Raw genomic sequence first — 22,734 nt, 5'->3', positions numbered from 1 at the left:
AAAAAATATGTTATACCAATATGACCCACAGGAAAGAATGTTGAATGACAATCAAATCAAACTGAACCACCAAAGAAAAATATATAATACAATGACACCACTAGCTTAGACTATAGACAATCATAGTTTCAGACTTGCATATCATCCAAAATTAAGTTTTAAATTGCTCTTTTCTTGTACTAATCTAATTGACTAGTTTAAAAGGCTCGATTGAGGGTTTCTAAAACAATAATACAAAAATATAACTATTGTTTAATTTATACTCCAAAGCATCACTATAGTCTTTATTGATTATTGTTAAGTAGTTATGACTTGTCCTATATAAGTTAAGAAATGGTATCATTGTATGTTTTAACCAATAACCATAGTAGGTATAACCTAGTTAACATTGAATATTATAGTATGTTAAATGTTACTTAAAACATTTGGTACATTTCAATATTTCAAATATTTTATAGAGTATTTGGATGTGGAAATAACCGATTAAGTATTATTTTGATTAAATAATGTGTAAGGATAAAAATATTGTAAATAAATTAAATAAATTAATGAAAACTGTTCCTCGACATATAATTCTAAATAAATGATATTCAAAAAATAAAAATAAAACAGCAACAACATAATAATTAATATGATTACATTTAAATAATAATATAAAGTGAGTGTTTGATTAGGTAGTTGAGTGTTTGAATACACAGATGTTTGCAGAAAAAATAAAGTATAAGTGGAATATTAATTGGTCTCTGGAGTATAAGAGAATAGTATCAACATCACCCACAAATGAAGTACCACCTGAAAATTGATCACACATATTAATATATTATGTTTATATTTTAAAAACACATTAACATTCAAACAAAATCAATACTAGAATATATACAATATTATTAAAATATCCAGTTATTATAATTTTGAATTAATTAAAAGGATCATAAAGGCAGCATATTATGTTGTACCTACAAAAAATTTGAGTTAAATACTCAGCAAAATACATTTTGTTTTGTAAGTTTTAATAAGACAGTACATTTACCTATATTAATACTTAAAATACTGTAGAAAATAAAACAAATGCACAAATACAAATTATATTTAAGTTTGATAATTGGCCATTTACTGGTATATTAAAACTAACAAGACAAAATTAATTCAGCTGAATACACATTTTTCGATGTTATAGGTTTGTAAGACGGAGGCAAAACGTCTAAAAAAACTATTTCCATTGTATTTGTTATACTTACTATTAATTTCAAATTAAAACATACATTTTAGAGATAAAAATATATGTATAAATGTGTTAATAATTATGTGAAATTGTAAAGTGTAAATAGAAATTAATATGAATTAATCAAAGCTGTTTATTATTCTTTTATTATTGTTGTTGATAATATAATGTGCTTTTAAATTGTTAATAAATATTGCATGACAAAAGAATAAGCTAAATGAAAATATTTCTTTTTTGTTTTCATCTAAACTATTCAAATATTTTTGATTAATAATTTTAGAAATCAAAGTTTAGGTCATGAAGCTAAAAAGGTGAAACATTGAATACATTATGTACAATACATGCATAAGAAATTTTTATTTTCTCAAAACTTATGAGTAAACTAGAATAAAAACATAAAGTAGACAGTAAATATAGAAAAATACTCACCACATAAACAAATAATATAGTTCTTAATAGTGGGTATCGTCGTAAATACATTCCTGTTCTTAAACCAAATGAATCTAGGCTGGAATAAGCACGCTTAACTCCTCTTGCTACACTAGTATCAAATGCTTTTTCTATCATGAAATGAGGTACTTTGGCTTTAGCTAAAATCAAAATCTACATTACATAATCTTAAAGACATTACTATTATCTAAAATATTCTTACCATCATCTGTATCATTAACATTGATTATTACATTTGTTTCTTTTTTTAATCTTGTCTGAAATTATTTAAGAATGATTATTCAAATAAGATCTCATAAATGTATTGTTTTTTCAAAATAATACCTCCAAACTCTCAATTCTTATTGCCATTGAATTTTTTTCAGATAACACTTGTTCTAGCTCAGCTTGCTTACATGCCACAGCCTTTTTAAGTGATAACATTTGCTCATTCATTACTCCCTGACAATTCATAATATCTGCTTGACTATTACAACTATCATCTGCAAACGATTTTAAATCAATATTTGTAAGCCGTTCTTTAAAACCACTAAGATCGTGCAGTGACTTCTGTAAACCACAATCAATAGAGAGTAAATTACTCTTCATGACATTTAATTTGGTTAATATGTCTGATCGTTCTAATTCTGAAGTGTTTAAAGCCCTTTAACATTTTTAACAATTATTTAGAATTAGATATAAGTATTACAATAGACAATAAATTTAAGAATAATTGTTACCCTTGGTCGGTGGTTGCTTGTATATTAACAATTTCTAGATCATTCAAACATTCTTTTAATTTTAGGGCAACATTGTTTAAATTTGTTTTGGTAAATGTAGTCATTGAATTACATTCATCAGATAAGTTTATGAATATTTCTTTTTTAACAGTGTTCTTATTCTCAAATTGAATATTATTGAGTGCCATTTCAAGATTTAATTTTTCTGAAGTTAATTCATTTAACCTTAATTCGTCCACTTCAATTCTATAATGTTATAATATTTTATTTTAATTAAATTTCAAATAATATATTTTGTATATAATAATACTAGGTTTACCTTTTGAGTAGCGTTGATATTTCGTTTTGTAAAATTTGGTTTTCATGTATTAAATTATTGTCAGAAACTAAATTATTTTCTCGAGTTACTGGATCTTTGGATTTAGATTTTTCCTTCAACCTGAACATTACATCTTGAGCATTTTGTAGTTGTATATGAGCTTCTTGCAGTTCCTTTTCTAGATTAGCCGAATGTCTTTTATTAACTTCAAGTTCCATTGATATTTGATTAATATCTGTAAACAAATAATAATAACACATCACATCACAGGTTAGATAATTCAATGCAAAATCACTTACCTTTATCTGCCGTTTTTAACTTGTATTGTAATAATGACATTTCATTATTCAATGTCCTTATTTCATTTTTCAACATATGATTTTCTTCGGTTAACGGTTTGGATATGGAATCAATTGAATTATCGATATAACTAGTAGATTGACCCTCATACTAAGCATAATTACATTTTGTTAGATTCAAATAATAAATTATAAGTCATATCACACTTATAACAAACTTGAGATTGGATAGTCGAATCATGACTATTTAAATACTGCAGTAGGTGCTCATCAGATATGCGAGAATCACTTTTGGGTTTCATCTGTAATGACTTTGTGGCAGGCGAACTAGGTACAGACGTAATGGGTTTATTTTCGATTTCGACCAACACATTTTCCGTTACTGGCGCTCTTAAGAGAAAAAATAAATAAATATACAATAAATTTATAAATTAATAAATAATATGTCTACATCATTATTGCACTGAATTAAAAAATTACTTGAAAACGTCTTTCAGAGGTTTTTCCTTTTGTTGCTGTAACACTACTGCTGTGTTCTGGTCGATTTTATCCAAATAATGTTCCGCTTTACCAGCCAGGTCTATGAGCCAAGACATTTCAGCAGGTTAATAGTAACTCTGAGGTGTTCAATTACCTAGTACATGGTACCAGTAACTAAAAAAAAGTTCACAATATAGTAAATACTAAATTATTGTTCCGTTGTGACTTATAATCGTCAAGTAGATACTAGGAAGGTAGCAACTAGTAATTAGCTATGACTACAGTGATTTCGTGATACTAATGAGTAATGATACTATGCAAATTGTAAATCATATAAAATATATAATACCCAGTCAATCAACAGAAATAGTAGGTGGGAGTGCACCGGAGAAGGGATAACTATTATAGTTTGTCGTCTTACGACTGTCTACGAATATCAAAAAAGTGGAATGAGCAGCACTGCTACTGCAGAGTGCAGACGTAGTAAAATAAATTGTTCTCAAGTTTAATTGAACTTTATGTTAAAATTATTGCGACGACAAGAATGACAATATTCTATTTACAATTTAGAAAATTTACATAATACATTGACACGTCCTATATTATTGTTCAATTCCTATGGTGATAAGTGATAAGGGCAGAACAGCACCTTATCAGATCCCCTGTGGATGCTGCAGTTGTAGTTGCCGATATTTTACTCCTTCATTAATATGAAATTGAATCGGAAATTTCGAAAAAGGCTAATCTCGAATTTTTACCAAAATAAATTTTTCCACATTTTTTTCATTTACACATACAAACCGATATTTTATGATCGAAAAGGCACCATGTCCGTTTTCTATTGTGATGAAATAAACATCCTATTTTTAGAAAAATTTCGAAAAAGACTCATTTCGGTTTTTAATTTGAATTGAGTATTGACCCACCATGAATCATGTTTTACTTGTTATTGTTGTATATTGTGTTAAACGAGTAACAACTCATGAATAAGTTTTTTAATAGAGAAACAACAAATACAAAATAAAAGAGTACTATAATATTGAGCTAATTTTAATCTTTGGATGTAATGTATACTATACTATACAATATAATATTATATTAGGTGCCTAAGTAACACAATTGAATTTATATTAATTTATAATTATATAGGTAGGTACCTAAACACCTTTAATACTACACATAGGCGTAATACCAAAATTGCTGCTTGGGATAAGTTTAAAATATTTTCTCAGTCTTCACTATTGAGCTCTATTACATTAATTTCGTTTTTTAAATTATTTACCCTATCGTTTTTTATTTCGTTGGCTACAGATGCCGTAAGCACTGTTTCACAGTAAGGTTCCCATTCTATATTTTGTGTTGACAGTTCATTTATTACAAATGGTTCCTCAGAAATTGCTAAAATTACGTTGTCGTTTAGTTTTTGTTTTTTAACTGTTATCGCATCATGTTTAATATGCTCACCGTTATTAATTAATAAATCAATTGCTCCGCGGCGGTATAATTATATCAGAACTAAGGGCAGGCCCTGATTTACGCATGTGCAGGCTGTGCTCTAGCATAGGGCCCCCAAATTTAAAGGGCCCCTTCCCATTCCATACTTTAGTACCATAAATAAAAGATATTTTTAATAAGATTTAGTAACTATAAACTATTTAAGGAGACCGCAGCAGACGTAGTTTTCGCACAGAAGCAAATTGTGACCTTAAAAAATGTTATCTTTATTATAAAGATGTTAGGGATTGCTTTAACGCTAAAGGTACAAGCTGGTGAGTTAAAGAAAGAAATTTTCAAGATTTTAATATCTGAGGGTGTAAGAATAAATAGCAATTGTATGTATAGTAATTTAATAATTACCTATATAAATAAATGTAACAGTGGTAACATTGTTTGTCAGTTACTCGTATCGACATATTAATAACCTATTTAAAAAACCTAGGTCTATGTCTAAAACACTATTCTATTATTTTATTACGTTAGTCGTTAGTGTCATGAACTTTGTTTATTTTGTCATGGTTAGTGACTAGTGTTTAATTGTAAGTTTATATTAAATATTTATATTGTATTATTTTAGTTATATTAGTGAATTATATTATATTAAATAGTCTAATATCTAATAAGTTTTAACTATAGATTTTCTTTTATAGGTATGTAATGAGTAGTAGTTTTTATTGTATTATTATATTTATACCTACTAATAATAGATTTCTTTTATAGTTATTGAAAATCGATCGACTTATTATTATTATTCTACAAGAACAAAACAAAGTTTCATAAATAATAATATATTATTTATAATGATAATATATTTATTATTAGAACGAGATGGTTTCAAAAATATATGAACGACCGTGTGACAAAGTAATAAATTTTTTTTTAAAATGTGCTAAAACCAATTGCGATTTGAACAAGTGTTATCTGTATTTTACAGAAATTAGAGATTGCTTCAACGCAAAAGATACAAGATAATAACCTTGATGACTAGGTATTTATAATAGTTAACTGTGGGATTTACATTAATTGTTGTTTCTATTTTCAAGTTAAAGTAATGTACCTACTAATCACTAATGTAAAGGTTTTAAACACATACTTAATAAACTAAAAACTTACATTTCTAAATTTCTTAGCATTTTTTTTCTTGGTATTTCTTCCATTCCTTGCTATGGAGGTAACACTTAGTATGTATATAAATATATTGTTACCAATTGATGAACATAATATTATATAAATTTAAGTAATTAAACCTAATTTTGTTACTTATAACTTAAATGCATAATATGTAATTTGGTGACAATAGAATGTATTATTATAATCAAAATAATTTTAAACAAATATTTATTTATATTCTAAAATTAGAATTACACATTCATTGTCTTTACATACTATTCATACATAATATATTAGAAATATATTGCAAATGAAATAAATTAATAAGACGTATACTAATTTAAAAAAAAAAGTATACTTATATATAATATACAACATATTATCTATAAATATTAACTTAATGTAGAAAATATTTAACTGTATATATAGGAATAAAATACAAATCAGTTAAATCTTGATGAAGTTAACTTTAAAATCAAATAATTTTCACAATTAAACTTAATACATATTATATAAATTAGTTATTACTTATTCAATATAATGCTGGTTATAGGCCAATAGAAAAATGTCCCTAAAGTGATAAATAAACAGGCAATTTATTTAACGATGATTCAAATAAATCAATAACAATTCACAATTACTAACAAATGTTCGATTTAATATACATAAATATTTAATAAGTAATTCAAATTGAATGGTTAAGTAATGTGTCTTCAAAAATTCACTCTTTATAAATTATAATTATATTCATGAATCACCCAACAACATAATTTGTTACATTTGGGCTAATTTTCAATTAGAGAATGTGTAATCCTAGATTGAAATCTAAGTATTTAACCATTTATAAAGGTAAATTAAAATTCATATAAAGACATAAATATAAAAAATAATTTATTAATCAACAATTAATATAATAGTTAATAAATATGTTAAAATTGAGATAATTGATTATTGAATAATTATTTAAAAATAATGAATAAGATATATTTCTTAGAATCAACAAATACCAAGTTTTAATAATTAATAGGTATACAAAATGTGAATTAGTTTTAATACATAGGTACCTTCTATCAGTTCTATCTACTGTATGTAATGATAACTTAGAGAACTCAATTGATTTCATTATATCTCAAAATAGATAAAAAAATATTGTCTACAATATATATATTATATATATATTTTTTTTAAACAAAAATAGTAACGAAAAATATTATAATATGCTCTGTGAAAATTTAACCTTTTTGGTTTAACATTTAATAACTAAAAAAGTAAGAAGATAATAAAATATGTTTTAACTAACTTTATATAGGTAAAAAACTGAAAAAATTGTAGGTATGGCTCATTTTTTTTTTTACCAAGAAATTGCTGTTATAAAAAGTGAAGACTTGAATATTAAATTTAGAATTTATTTTAGATTTAAAAATAATGTAGAAAAGTTTATAGAAAAGTGTTTTTAAAACAACAGAACTGAAATTGTAGAGTTTAAATTAAAGAAAGTTAAAGAATTAAATTAAATAAAAAAAAAAAACAAGCACAATAAATAAAAAAAGCTGGTCATAAAATTATAAGAAAATTGGAGAAACAACTCTTTTTTTTGGCTTTTAAAATTAATGAATGATAAATAACATTTTCACTACTTTCATTTTTCTTGAGTTTTCCGAAACATTGAAAAATTATGAAATAAATTGATAAAAGTAAATTATGCCAGAACATACAAGAGATACTAACTACTCTAATTTTTCACATGGTTAACATTTAAAAAATATTTAAAATACTGTTATCTATTTATTATCTAAAATCAACCATATTGACCAGCAAGTTGTCATCCAATACGTAATGTTCAGCAATCTAAAAAAAAAAAATACAATACATTTTTAAATTTTTAATTTAGTTTGAAAATGACTGGCCATTAGTTATAAAATGTTGTATAATAAATATTAAATACTAATTTTGCTCCACTGTAATGTACATTCCAAAGATCATAATATAATAAAAAAAAAAAATACATTTTTTCTGTTTTATGAGTTGAAATTGAAAAACTGTTTTTTAATTCTTATGACTTAATTCTAATCACTTGCAACTTTTAATTGGTGATTAACAATACTAAGTAGAACAATAAAACATACTATCTAAGTTGAGGAGTTTTTAAACTATAATCCATGAACCAATAGGGTGTCATTTGAAGGAGAGGAATGTAATATGGGCATTTGCACCTGTCTGATTTTAAAAGTAGCCCGATGGGCTGGTACTGTATTGTTGCTGTTTAACCATTATTATATTTAATTAATATAAAAACATGCCTATTTTTAAAACATTTTTAAAAAATTATTATAACTTAAAACTTAAATTAATTTGCAAATATATTATATACCTATATTTAAGATTAATGTACAATTAATACAACAATCGACATTTAAAAATATTTAAATTATAAAATAAGTAAGAAATGAATGGTAATTTGATAAAATTTAAGATGATATTTGCTTGCGAATGGTTATTTTTATTCAAACGAGACGATTAAACCTTTGTCCCATCTAAAAAATGACGCCACTGCCATGAACCCTGACCCTCAAGGGTATAGATTTTAATTTTTAATTAATATTATAATATTAAATAATAATAAAAATAAAATGTACTTTTTTTTTGGTGTTTCTATATTTTATATTGTAAGGTCAATGGTAAAGAAAAATACGAGAATCCCCAAACTTTGTAATCACACTAAAAACACATATAATCTATTTAATAATAGATTAATACATACAGCATAAATATCACCATCTGTGTTGTGAGTATGAAAACCACTGACAAATTTGCAATCAGCTATAACTTGTAATCCGTGATAAGGCGTCAAAAAGAAGAAATTTGATCTAATAAAAATATAAATTAAGTTTAAATATTTGTAAATTAAAACAAAATTAAATAATATTACTCATTATATTTAGGAGCACAGACAATTGCAATAGCTTCTGGCATCATTAATTGATATGAATAATGTGTATGTAAGTCTACACTTGACATAAAAGAAGTTTGTGTTGGATGAGTCTGTTAAACATAAATAATGATTACTTATCTATATATATATAAAAGAAAGTCCTGGTAGTTACACTATTTATAACTCAAGAATGGCTGAACCAATTTGGCAGAAAATTGGTGAGGAGTTAACTTAGAACCAGGAGACGGACATAAGATCATTTTTAAAGTAATAGGCTCAACCCGGAAGGTTTTAAACAGACATTTTGAGATATAAAATGGAAAGTTTAGTTTTATTTTTTTTAAATTTAAGCATTTTTTTTTAACTTTAGACACAAAAATAAAAAAACCTCATAGTTGTAAAATAAATATTTAATATATCTATTACCCTACCCAAAATCTAAAATGCAAAATAAACTAAATGTAAATATATTTTTACAAAAACATCATCATCTAAAATAGGTATCTTCAACCTTTTTAAGCAGCAGATCAACCAACTGTTATTTTATAAATCTTATGGACTATGGTTAAAATGTGTTTGCTAATTTTATATCAAGATAAGGTGGCTAGATGTCAGCGCCTTAGTTATTAATCAAAGACCCCAGATCCTTAAGATGTTAAAAATAAATAAATAAATAAATAAATAAAATCATTCAACATTAACTTCAGGACCTTAATTTTAAATAATTAGTACTTTCCAATCAATCTTACATGTATCCATCCTAAGGTAATAAGGTCTTGCTTGTCTTGAAATTCAAAAATATCTTCTTCATTCATTGTAGTACATGAATCTGATGTACCACTTTGTTTTGGAATCATCAAATGAGTCACAATTAAACAGTTAGAACTCTAATAATGATTATAATGAAACGTTTGTTAATAGTATATAATACAGCTCAAAGTAAAAATGCCAACACACTAAAATGAATCAACAATATTTTTCAAGAAGTATTGAGAATAAAATTACCAATTTTCCTGCTAATATACCACAAGTTTCTAAGTTATTGGATGTATTCCGTTGTGCTTGTTCTAGAAATCTTTTAGTTAAATTGCCAGGAACTATTATTTGACGAAGATTGTACGGGTTTGTGGTGTTCTTATTTAACAATGGTTTGGTACTTCTATCAACAATAGGTTTAAGGCTAAAAAACAAAATTGATTATGAACAAAATTTTTTATACATATTAAATACTGAATATGATTCTCTATTTTATAATTTTTATAAAATAAACATAAGAATATCAAGAATATTGTATAATTTTACATATTATTATGGCCAATCATCATAGTGTCAAATTTAAAATAACTACTTACTGATTAAATTGAATTTTTGAATTTGAATGTGTAGGAATATTTGATGATAGAGTAATATCGTCCAATTCATTAAAATCGATTAAATTATGATTTGATGGCCTGGAAACAATTTTAAATAAATATCTATAATAAAGTTTAATTAAAATATAATTTATGATTGTTTGAAATGTTATTTATATGTAATATTATTTAAATTAAATCTTACCTTGATTCAAATGATGTAGGATTATTTAAATAAGTATTATTTAATTCAGGTACTGTGGCATTATTTAAAGTTGTATTTAATTCTTCTTGAGTGACATTTTGATTTGATGGTATATTATTCTTTTCTATACTTAATAATTTTTTTTCACGTTTTTCTTTAAATTCTTGTAATGCCTATTAATATCAATATTGTTAAGTATATTAATTAATACATAAAATTAATATTTATTAATATTACATCAATAATATAATTTTGTATTAATAAATAATAATTACATATTTATTTAATGTACAAAATATGAATTTCCAAAAAAATTATACCTAAAATATTAAAAAAAATATAATATACATGTATAATATCTTTTATTTGATACAAAGACCTATTATTTGGGTATTACTTCTCATTAAAATACTACTGTACAATCATTAACAAACAAGTACTTATTTATAATTTTTTAGAATCATAACAATTGTTTCACAAATGCAGCATTTTATTATGATTTATGGATAGGAAATTAATAATGATTTATAAAGGTAATTTCAGATGAGAATATAATTCTATTTAATTACAGTTTTAACAAAAAAAAAAAGGTTACTAAGGTTTTTACTTAGGTTAAGATTATAGGTGTTTGAAAAGGGATAGTGAACTCAAAGTCAACCATCAGTATGTCACAGATGGCAATAAATACATACAAATTTTATTTGTTAAATATTTAAAAATGAACAGAATAAATAAATCAGAAAAAATAAGACGATCATTCCTTATATATTAATAGTATTATAAAGATTTATTATGTTATAAAATTTTATTTAAATTTTTTTTATTTTATTTTATTTTAAAATAAATATTATTACTATAAAAATAATTAATTTTCATTATTTACTAACTTAATATTTAAATAATTTGTGGATACTAATTTAAAGAAAGGATTCAATGTGGATTAAATTGAGATTGTTTAGAAATGCTAGCAGATACCTAAATATAAATATATATTTTATACTTTATAGTATCTCTACAAATGTTTATCCTATTTGTAATGTATATGCACAATAAAACTCATATACAGTGGAGCCTCGATTACTCGAATGGTTGGGGGCGAAAAAAAATTCTATCAAGTTATTGAAAATTTGACTTGCAGAAAAAATATAAAATAAATTTTACATACTCGTGCGTTGTGTGTTATTGCAACTACCACAATGTCAAACGTGACTATCTAGATGTTGAACGCATTGCGTGCAATACTCGTCTTTTTAATACGTTTATAATACAAAACTACCCAAACCAATAAATAATTAAAGTAATAATATTCAATTAAAGTCAATATATTTATTGATAATGTTGTTAGCAAAATTATGGGCATCATTTTTAACCCTGTGACCTACTTTAGGTGGTGATGCATAGCAAATCGAGGGATATTTTCATTTTGAATGTTCGAAAGAGCGAGTGGCAACGCTAATACCTAATTATCCCTAATAGAATTAGAAATAGAATTCACTTGCAAAATGTAAAATTAGAGTGGGAAACGACATCACTATAACTCATAATATGTGATAATCACGATAACGCATATGTAGCCTGCGGTAGTTGCAATAACAAACAAGTACCAAATATTATAAGGCAAGGGCCAAAGTATTCCTTCGAATTATCAAAGTTTCACTGTATATTTAAAGAATCAATGTAAATATCTTTTTTTGATACTATTATGTATAGATAGTTCTATTTTTTTTAATGTAAATTCAATCTAATAGAAACAGTGCAAAAATTAAAATTGACTGAAGGACACTAAAATAAGAGTTGCTACATAATAATGTTATACTGTATGAAAAATTGAATGTTCATAAAAATATATTTACTTTTCGTTCTTGATACAATTCATACTGAGTACTATATTGTTCTAATAATTTAGTTTTTATATTTTCTGCTATTGGAAGGACTTCACGAAGAGCCCGATAATTTAAATTACGTTCTTCTATTGGTACATTTTTGTAATCTGGATGTTCATTAATAGTTTCCAAAAATAATCTAAAATAAAAATAAAATTATATTAAATAATTTAAGTTATATAATGTTGAGCAAGTTTATAATAATAATAAAACATTTGTTCAGTTTCTCATTCCTTATCAAAAAAAAATCAAACTAATTCTTCTTTTCATTTTTTCAAAAAAATAAGTTTATTATATACCTATATTAAATTAATAAATAAAGTTTCCAACAAAACTATAGGTAAATCTATTTTATTAATAAATTCAGTAAATATATAAATTGGTACTAAACATTTAAATGTTTTTAAATAATGAAATATGATAATTACATTTTATTTAACTAAATTTATTAACATAAGTAAAATTAAAATAAATTATATTTACCATCTACTTGTAGTTATTTATAAATTATTTAAAACAACTCTACATATTTTATTTTTTTAATATTTATTTGAGTTTAAAGAAAATTAATTTATTGTTAAGTAGTTAAATATTAAAATCTTACGTCATAAATCTCATATAGAGAATATAAGCTTGTTCCAAATTGTTTTCTTTAGTATATACATCAGCCATACTAATCATCTCTCGCCCCGATCGGTAATATCTATAACAAAGTTAAATTATTGTATTTTATACTTTGTAGGTTTTCTGTAGTGTATATTGTTAAATCATACTTTCTAGCTGCTATATTGGTGTTTAACTCGATTTTTGAACTTAACAACAACAATTGTTGAATTCTTTTTTCTGGTGGTAGTATGTCTTCATTATTATCTTCAATACCCGGAAGATTATGACTCATGTTTATTTTATACTTTACAATCAAATTCTATATTGTATGAAATGTTTAACTACCTTAAAAGACAACAAATTGTTAAAGGTGAATAATATGAAATTCGAGTGCAAAGTAGCAAAAACATATTTTTTTCTGCCTTTAATCTATGAGAGGCATATTAGTTGTAGTGTTAGTAGTTAGTACGTTACCTTGTGATAAAAGATGATAAGGTTAGTAATTATAAATTATTCAATAAGTAATTAAAATATGTCATATTACAGAACAGTGCAATATAATGAATAACTGGTTTTGAGCTTTATTGTTTATGACGTAAATGGTATATAATACAAATACTTAATTGTAATTCATTTTGGTTATATTATGTAGACTGTCGTACGATATAATCACAACGACACTTAAACAGTAAACACCTGTATTTGAGGGACTTAAACCTAATATTATAATGTTTTTCTCAATTTCTCTCAAATCTCGATAGTTGATACAGTTTATAGTTAGGAGTTTTGTATACTAAACTTTAGATCAGGTCGTACTCGATAGTAGTCACAGATGTATAAAACAACTTTTATATTGTTTCATATATCTGTGATAGTAGCATACTAGCGAACACGATTTAAGATATCTATAATAGTCTGTGATAGTAGTAGGTAGAGAATAAAATATAAATTAAATTTTATAGTAGATCGTTGTCTGTTGATACAACATAATATGAATGTAATTCAATGTATTCAATGTTTTATTAAATTTTATTATTAATGTAAATATTATAATTTTAACTATTATTTTTTTTATTTTTTTTATAAAATGGTGAATTATTTGTAAATTTGTAATTTATGTAATATAGGTAATAATTATTTTTATTATAAATTAAACATTTTATTAATTTTTTTATTATAAATAACAATAAATAATTTTTTTTCAGTTAAAAACTCAAAAATGTAATATACGATTCCTCGTAAATTATCATAGCTTTTTTAAAACACATACTATGTATTATGTTTTATAAACATTCAAGTTTATATTTGAAAAAGTTTGTCTAAATCATGAAAATTTGTTTAATAATTTTCTAGATAAAAATTGATTGTTAAACTTATATAGTTAAGGATTGAAAATTGAGAATATTATTTCTCTGTTCTTATACCTAAGTCATAAGTATAAAATCTACAAAATATATACACAGTTATTATTTAATGTTTATTGTTTATATTATAATAATTATAATATTATTATTATGAACATTTTAAGTTCAAATTTGGACGAAATAAATAAATATTCAAACAAAGAAAAACGATTTTTGTTTTAATTTAAAACCTAACAGAGGGTTTATCAAATTATTTACTTATATAATTGTGTACAAGTTTATTAGTTATGAGCTTAAAATAATAGCTGAGAAGTGGATTAACATTTTTAAGTTTTTAACCCTTTAACTCTTATACCTACCACCATTCCATTTAGCTTAATAATAATTAAAATTCTCAACTCATAAGGTACTCGTTGAAAATTTAGTTTTAACATATTAAAATACTCCGAATAGTGTAATATTCTGTTTTGGAGCATGAAATTAAAAATATAAATTAATAAAAATATCATTTTTATAAATCGTTAATACTGTATACCTCTATGCATCCATAATATAATTGCATGAATTAAGATAAACTATATTAAAATCTTAATTCATGCTAAATTACACGACTATTATATATTTAAATATATTATATAATATTATATAGTCATGTTAAAATAATTAAATAAATAGTAAAGTTTAATAATTATAATATATTTATAGTAAAATATTTTTAGCCATATTTAGTATTTACATTTTTATTTCTATAATTCTATGGTATCAACCGAACTCTGTTACGACCTGGTTTTTGGTCGTAAAAATGACACGTCTTTACCGTAGATTGAAGAAGCGACGTGTTGTAAACATAACCTAACGATTATTTCTGATAACACATAAATGATTGAGTATACAAATATTACAAATATTAAAAAATATTCTGCCGGCTACGTCAGACTGTCAAGCAACGTTAAGTATATATACATAACAATTCATTTTTATTTGATTTTTCTCAATTTTAATTTCTGTGATGGTTTAGTGTAGCTAAACACATCATTTAACACATTTATCTGGTGTGTGTGGTTGAGAGTGCTCATCATGAAAGTTGGTAAGAAATCATCACTGACTGGATATTGTTTTTTAATGTAAATTAATTTGATACAATTTTAAATTGTTCACTATTTTAGTATTTTTGTTCTTTGTGACGACTGGTTGTCTTTGTCTTTCATCAAGTCTATCTGTTGATACCTACTTGACATCTAGAGACAAAGACCAACTAAAGAATGTGCTGCTTACGGGTTTAGAATCTGAAAATTTGTCCGATGTCTTCTATGCTGTGTCAGGACTACAACAGCTTAATCAACAAATACCTGATGTTCAAGTGAGTGTTCATTAGAGATTATTTAATTAACTCAAAATAAACTATGTTAATAGGTAACAGCCATAATATATTTGGCTTCTCTCATTTATTGTTGCTTAAAAAAAAATTTGTTTACTGTTTAAATATTCTATGGTTAACTGATATAGATCACAAATTAATTACATTATAATACAATTATGAAAATAGGTAAAATGTTTTTGATAATTATTCTAAAATTAGTAAAAAAAAATGTAAGTTTATTTCATTTCAATCAGAAAAGTACAAAACTCTTTCCTCTATGTATGAGAATTATCTTTCTACAACATTATCTACATAAAAAGTATAAGTTACTAAATCTTAGCCCAATACATCACATTTATATGATACTATACTTAATTTTCTTTAAACTAAAAAATATTATTTTTTATAGCTACCTATTATTTTTAAATAAAATACAATTTTATTATAAACAATTATGAAAAAAATTTTGGTGTAACCATAAACTATGTTATTATTTTAACATTGAGAAAATTTTTTTTTTATGATCAAATTATATATATATGTTTTTATAAATAAGTATTACTTTCAATATTATGCTGAAATAAGAAAAGATTAAGCATTTGCTAGTATAATTATCATTTATAATTGTAATTTAACTGGGTTTTTTTAGTTAAGAATGAAAATTTTAATATATCATAAGTACAATAAAATTATTTTAAAAGTATTTTAAGAAGTTGATTATTTCTTATACTATAGGTACTCTATTCAATATAAGAAATGACCGTGTATGACTTGTGCATAAGGGTGGTGTGACTACAATATGGTAGATGTACTGATGGTCGACTCGGTGGGGAGACAAATAGGTATAGGCTGATATCTGCCCAATAAAAACTGGTGGCTGATACTTTTATTAATTTGAGTTTAGTTGAAATAACTTGCTTTAATATATGACTAGTGACACAAAATCAACCTATCTATTGTTTAGTTTTTAACTATAATAGATAATAGTATTGGTTTTATAACGTATAAATTGGGAAATGTAAAGTTAAAATTTATTAAGGGATTAAAAATAATAAATAATATGATTATCATAGGTAATGTTATGGATATCTCATGCAGTGGCGTAACTGAGGGCCCGCAGACCCCGCGTTGCGGGGGGGCCCATGGTAATTTGGGGCCTTTGGTTATAGGGTTATAGGTATTTGAATTCTTTGATATATATTAGGGGCCCATTCTTAATATTTTTATTTTTGCGGGGGAGCCCAAGTTTTTTTGTTACGCCACTGATCTCATGTATAGTAGAGTAGAAACATTTGTAGACCTCATAGGTACTATATTCATATTAAATAAAAATTATGAGTTATTATAAATTTTATTGACAGGTATTACACAAAATTGCAGTAGACATATTGGGGATTTTATTCATGTATGGAATATAAAAAACCCATTTAAAAATATTTATTAAGTTTGTATATAATATTCTGAGTATAAAATATTAATTTCAATTTATTACCTATTGGTGATGTTTTTGTTTGTATTAAACAAACTACATATTGCCTAATCAAATTAAAATGATGGTTAAATTTTTTCAACTATTATCTACATTTATTTTTTTAAATCTAATTAATTATAAGTTTAACAAATATTATTATCATCTATAATTTTTATGTTTGCATCATAAATATTTTAGATTATTAGTTAATATGCTATTCAGTATTTATTTATTAGTGTATTCAATGTTTACTTGGTTGTTTTAAAATTGCTGAACTCAATATTTACCGCTTTTTGTATTGTTTCGAAAATAAAAAATATGGAATATTTTAATTTGATATACCTTATACCTATATAATATTGTGTAATATTAAATACATTTGTATAAAATTAAAATTATACTATTTTGTCCCGTTAAGATTTTTTAATTTTTTAAATGGTCTTTGAATAAAAAAAAAAAATATGAAATGACAAGTAAATTTATATAAATACATGGAATTATATAGGATTAACACTTATAATTATTTGATCGGAATTTTATTAATTGCCCGACTTTGATTTGTCAAAAGGTTAAAATATTACTTCTGTTATTATTAGTTAATTATTTATTATTAATATTTGTTAAATTATTAAATTTATATTTTAGGCAGTCTGTAATAAATTAGTGAAATATGTTGGAAAAGCAAAATCATTATCATTAGATTCTGTATATTTTTCAACAAGTGCTTGGAAAACAATTGCCACATGTACAGGCAAATTAGTTGTTGATGAATCAGTGCAAGTAATACAATTTTTTTATTTTTGCAACTTGAAAATTTTTTTAAATTTCAATCATTTTTTTAGGAAATTTACGCTATGTTGGAGAAGAAAGATATTAGAGATGTCCATATGTCTGATTTATACTTTGGTGTCAGTATTTTGAGTAATCTTAATCTTAAACCCAAGGATATTACTAAACTTATAAATATCATCAAAAGAAAAATGAAGCCCGATGATACTATTACTGAGTATGTTCTAGACATATTAAAGTTATAAAAATATCAATAAATAAAATATTTTTTACTTTAGTTTTGGATATTCAATACATTTATTGGCAAGTCTTGGCCCAGATGGACGTTTTGCTTTCAATCGTTTGTCTGATGCTATTATGCAAGTTGATCAAGTTGATCGTAAATTCTTACAATTTGAAGGAGGCTTGTCTGTCACTGGTAAAGACATAAACAAAATATTTCGAACCATGTGTTAATTAATAATTTAATATATTAATTAATTTTAGCTCTTGTGTTGACTGGAGTATACAAATTTTGTGATGCTGTGCAATGTAATACTTCATTTCCAATTCAAAATGATCAAGCTCTGATGTTTAGTAATTATCTTTTGTCTCGTAAATCGGTACAAACACCTAAGGGAGCATATTTCTTGCTTAATGCTCTTAAAACATTGTCCAATAACAAGGTATGTTGTTACTTGTTTATTGATTTTAACAATAATAGCATAGTAACTTTTGTTTTATTATTATTGTAATAACTGTAAAATACTTACAGTACCACTTGCCTATTGCTGCTACACTTGTGAAACCAATGGGTGATCTAGATGATACACAAAAAATACTGTCTGTGCGTTTCACTAATTTGCTTGGAGAACCATTACCAACATCTCTTTCTGTTGGTGTTGAGTCAGCAATGTTAAATAACAAAGTTGTAATGTCTAAAAATAAGTTCAAATCTACTGCTGATAAGTAAGAGTTTATGTTTATATTTGTAAAGTAAATCTGTACTAAAATATATAACTAATTGTATTATTTTTTTTTCTAATCAATTTTGTGTTTTCTTTTAAGGACTGTATATGAATTAGAATTTAATGAACCAGATTTGTCTATTGGAATCTATAGTATAGTAATAAGTGCTACACCATTAGAAAAAGTCAAAATTCCACTTTTGGGCAATACAGCTATTCCACTTGAAGTAAAAGTATCAGCTTCTTCAGTAAACATTGTTGATTTTAAAGTCGGCACAACTGATAATGATCAACAAACAGGCCCATCACTCCAAACGTATTAATAATATATTTTCAAATTTTCTATAGTCTATATTTTTGTTTAATACGAGATATATACTTTTAGTTTAAAGTACGGTGAAAAGTTGTCAACTAAATTAAAAGCAGACCACATGCAAAGAATTATAGTACGCTTTGCTATCAAAGATCATCAAGTTAAGAAACATGTACAAGTACACCAGGCATTTGTTAGGTTTACAAATACTAAGACTGGTTCTCAAAGTGTATTCGTTGCTGAATTGGACTCTCAAAATAATTATAAATTAGATATGGTATGTTTTGTAATTCAAATTAATTAATTGTATACTAAATTAAAACCAATTTCTCTCCAGGATTTAGGCGTTAAATCGGTATCATTCAAACATGCCTCTGGTTTATACTCTATGGATTTGATTATTGGCGACTCCTTGTTGAAAAAACCTATAGTTTGGCATTTTAGTGATATTAAATTGAAATTTTCTGAAGTTGAATCAGATGTATCTGAATCTTTTGCAGATTTTTATAAGCCGAAAAAATTAATTTCTGTATGTAAAACATTTCATAATTAAGACAATTATATTATAATTGAAGTATTGTCTAACACTATATATGTATATGTTATAGCATACTTTTAGAGAACCTGAGCCTAGACCACCTCATATTGTATCTCTGCTTTTTACTATATTGTCTCTTGCGCCGTTGTTGGTACTTTTTGTCTTGGTAAGTATTAATTACAATCATAGTTATTATAAACTATTTGTTGTCATTTAAAATTTAACTTTTCCAGTGGGCTCGATTGGGAGTTAATATTAAAAACTTCCCATTCAATTTGAGTGCCATAGGATTTCATTCAGCATTAGCTAGTAAGTGGCTTAAGTCATATTAAAATATTATTATTTATATTAACTAAATATTTATTGTTATGCATTATTATTTTTCAGGCATATTCATATTATTTGGTATGTTTTGGGTATACCTAGATATGTTCATAACATTGAAATATTTATTTTTATTGGGGATTTCGACATTCTTATTTGGTAACCGATTACTATCATACATTGCTAGAAGAAGAAACAAGTAATTTAGAATTGTTACATGACTTACATGTACATTCTATAACAGTTTTCTTGTTTGGGATGATTAAGTCAAAATGATAAAATATTCAATCCGTTGTGTACAGGAAAATGTCAGATTCAATTTCTTTTTTCACTTTTACTAGCATTGAATCATATCTTTTAAATTGTATTCTCAAATCTCAATGAGATGTACATATTATAATGAATATTGTATTAAATTTATAAATATTAGATAAATGAAAGCATAAATTACACACTTGTACACATATGTGTCACATATACACACACTTATACATATATGTATTTACCTACTTAATTTTAAAGTTTACAAATAATATTTTCTGAACAAAGCATTTTTATATAAACATACTTAATTTATTATCAATATAATTATTGGGATGAAGAAATTAAACAAAGCTAAATTTTTTTAGTTGATAAATATATTGTTTTTATTTTTAAGTATTATTTGTTCTTTGGAAATTATGTAGTAAAATTTAAAATAATATTTTTTTCTTCTTTGTTGAGCAATATTGTTAAAAAAGAAGATTAAATAAACAAGAAAATAAGTCAATAATGAATCAGTAATATTTTTCAAATACAAAAATATATAATAAAAAAAAAACCTGAAATCACTTCTGTTACTTCGTAAGTTTTGTTTGTAATTTGTGATTGTATTAGTGTAAGTAATGTGTTAAATTTGAATTCAAGAATACATCATTCTGTGCAAAAAGTATACATTTATATATAATATATATTATAGTAACTATTATTTTATTGCATATCAGTATGTGTGGTCTTTGTCTTATAAACAGTAACAATCTGTTTTCAGCCTTTTCAACTTAGTATAGTTAACTATATAGAGTTAGGTAGATATGAGTGAATAAGACCTATCAAACTATAATATAAAAATATTATCTGTATTTTCTCATTGATGTTTTTATATTTTAATTTTTAAATGAGTAAAAAATTTTGAAACTTTAATATTTTAAATACTCTTAATTTGTTTAAAAATTGAGAAAAAAAATATCAGACATTTAAAATAGTTTAAAATGAGCTAAGTTATACTGGTATTTATGCATTATTACCGGGTCACTGATCAAAGTTGATCGCTTAAGTTGTGTCTTCTCTTTTTACAAATTGTCCATCTTAATTTATATTACCATTAAAATATTATATACCTACCGGCTACCACTGCAGTTAAATATAACATTTAAATTATAAATGTGTAAAAGTACGTCAAAATCAAATTTATCGGATTCTTTACCTCGAAGGTATTTTATACAATTTTGTTCGTACGACAGTTATATATTTTGACGAAAAACACTCAGTGTGTTTTGTTGTATTTATTTATTTCTTCAGTTTTTTAAATTTTTTGTTCCGAAAGAAACACGTCAACTTGCTTTAAAAAAATAAATGTATAATGTATATAATTATCTTTTTCTACAACATGCGTTGTGAAAAACTAACACGCTACATGCACATGTTATTATTTTATAAAATTCTAATAATTATTTTTTTCAAAAACTGATTACGTCGACACCATAATTGACATAAATTATTATTTTTTTTTAAATTCTCCTCAAGGACATCCAAGGGGGGGATGTAAATACACGACCTGAAGAAATATTTCTAATAATTTGGACTATTCAAATAGAAAATAAAATATAAAAATTCTTTCTTTAATAATTTATAATTTATATTTTTCATCAAAATAAATTAATAAAATAAATTTAGTTGAATTCTAATTATATCTTGACATACTGATCATTGATGTAATAATATGTACAGATTTCATACAAATTTAGGATTAGGAGAGTGTATGGGGCGAAGTTTCCGTGGTTTATATTGACGCTAAAAGTATTTTGAACCTAGTGAGCTACTTTTTCAAAGGTCCCGTGTCCCTCTGAAATAAAAGATGATATAAATTAAATAAAAATTACGCAGATCAATTATTTATATTTATTTAATTAAATATTAAAACAATCACACGATATAAGATATAATTGTTTTAATGTTATAAAAATCAAATTAAAAATATTCGAAATTCAATTGTGGTCTGTGGATCACTATAGTATATAATATACGAGTGTTAAATTTGAATCCAATGACGGGTATCATTGTATACTGAACGTATCATTTCGAAAATCGAAAAATATAACCTCTAAAGTACCAAGATCAAGAACATTACTTTTCAGAAAATATGCTACACTTGTACTTTTGAGCAAGTTTAGGGGGAGAAAAAGTGTTTACAGAATAAAAAAGAAATAAACATCATTGTAAAACCAATACATTCCTCGCTCCGCTCAGAATCTAAAAATTATTTATAGAAAATGGGAATCTAAAGAACTGGTGAAAT

General features: G+C 24.6%; 3 protein-coding genes across 5 annotated transcripts; 1 reads left to right on the top strand and 2 right to left on the bottom strand.

Annotated features, from left to right (window-relative positions):
* Positions 1-545: 545 nt before the first annotated feature.
* On the bottom strand, positions 546-4,007 carry LOC114128423 (golgin-84). 2 transcript variants are annotated; one of them, XM_027992937.2, is made up of 10 exons: positions 3,839-4,007; positions 3,490-3,663; positions 3,228-3,399; positions 3,010-3,160; positions 2,711-2,945; positions 2,392-2,637; positions 1,997-2,315; positions 1,875-1,929; positions 1,652-1,812; positions 546-792 (listed from the first exon to the last, which is right to left on the bottom strand). In XM_027992937.2, the coding sequence occupies exons 2-10, from the start codon at positions 3,603-3,605 to the stop codon at positions 733-735; spliced, it is 1,515 nt and encodes a 504-aa protein (XP_027848738.2). In that variant the 5' UTR covers positions 3,606-3,663; positions 3,839-4,007; the 3' UTR covers positions 546-732. The 2 variants fall into 2 exon arrangements, with proteins under 2 accessions (XP_027848738.2, XP_050054099.1); XM_050198142.1 differs by lacking the exon at positions 3,839-4,007 and having other exon boundaries at positions 3,490-3,807.
* A 2,668-nt stretch (positions 4,008-6,675) lies between these two features.
* On the bottom strand, positions 6,676-13,923 carry LOC114128424 (STAM-binding protein). Of its 2 annotated transcripts, XM_050197275.1 has the most exons (11): positions 13,549-13,923; positions 13,242-13,419; positions 13,073-13,171; positions 12,439-12,607; positions 10,586-10,758; positions 10,381-10,479; positions 10,034-10,208; positions 9,778-9,915; positions 9,026-9,138; positions 8,858-8,963; positions 6,676-7,944 (listed from the first exon to the last, which is right to left on the bottom strand). In XM_050197275.1, exons 2-11 carry the CDS (start codon positions 13,364-13,366, stop codon positions 7,885-7,887), a joined length of 1,257 nt encoding a protein of 418 aa, XP_050053232.1. In that variant the 5' UTR covers positions 13,367-13,419; positions 13,549-13,923; the 3' UTR covers positions 6,676-7,884. The 2 variants fall into 2 exon arrangements, with proteins under 2 accessions (XP_050053232.1, XP_027848739.2); XM_027992938.2 differs by having other exon boundaries at positions 13,242-13,923.
* A 1,401-nt stretch (positions 13,924-15,324) lies between these two features.
* On the top strand, positions 15,325-21,368 carry LOC114128417 (dolichyl-diphosphooligosaccharide--protein glycosyltransferase subunit 2). The gene is made up of 13 exons (XM_027992932.2): positions 15,325-15,525; positions 15,605-15,798; positions 17,915-18,049; positions 18,112-18,275; positions 18,337-18,476; positions 18,545-18,723; positions 18,813-19,006; positions 19,106-19,321; positions 19,391-19,595; positions 19,656-19,847; positions 19,927-20,022; positions 20,090-20,165; positions 20,244-21,368. Exons 1-13 carry the CDS (start codon positions 15,516-15,518, stop codon positions 20,381-20,383), a joined length of 1,941 nt encoding a protein of 646 aa, XP_027848733.1. The 5' UTR covers positions 15,325-15,515; the 3' UTR covers positions 20,384-21,368.
* Positions 21,369-22,734: the final 1,366 nt, after the last annotated feature.

The sequence above is a fragment of the Aphis gossypii genome, chromosome 1 (genome assembly GCF_020184175.1).
Source record: "Aphis gossypii isolate Hap1 chromosome 1, ASM2018417v2, whole genome shotgun sequence".
NCBI classification, from domain to species: domain Eukaryota; kingdom Metazoa; phylum Arthropoda; class Insecta; order Hemiptera; family Aphididae; genus Aphis; species Aphis gossypii.
The sequence above is the reverse complement of the archived record's forward strand: the minus strand, read 5'-3'. Positions and strand labels throughout refer to the sequence as shown.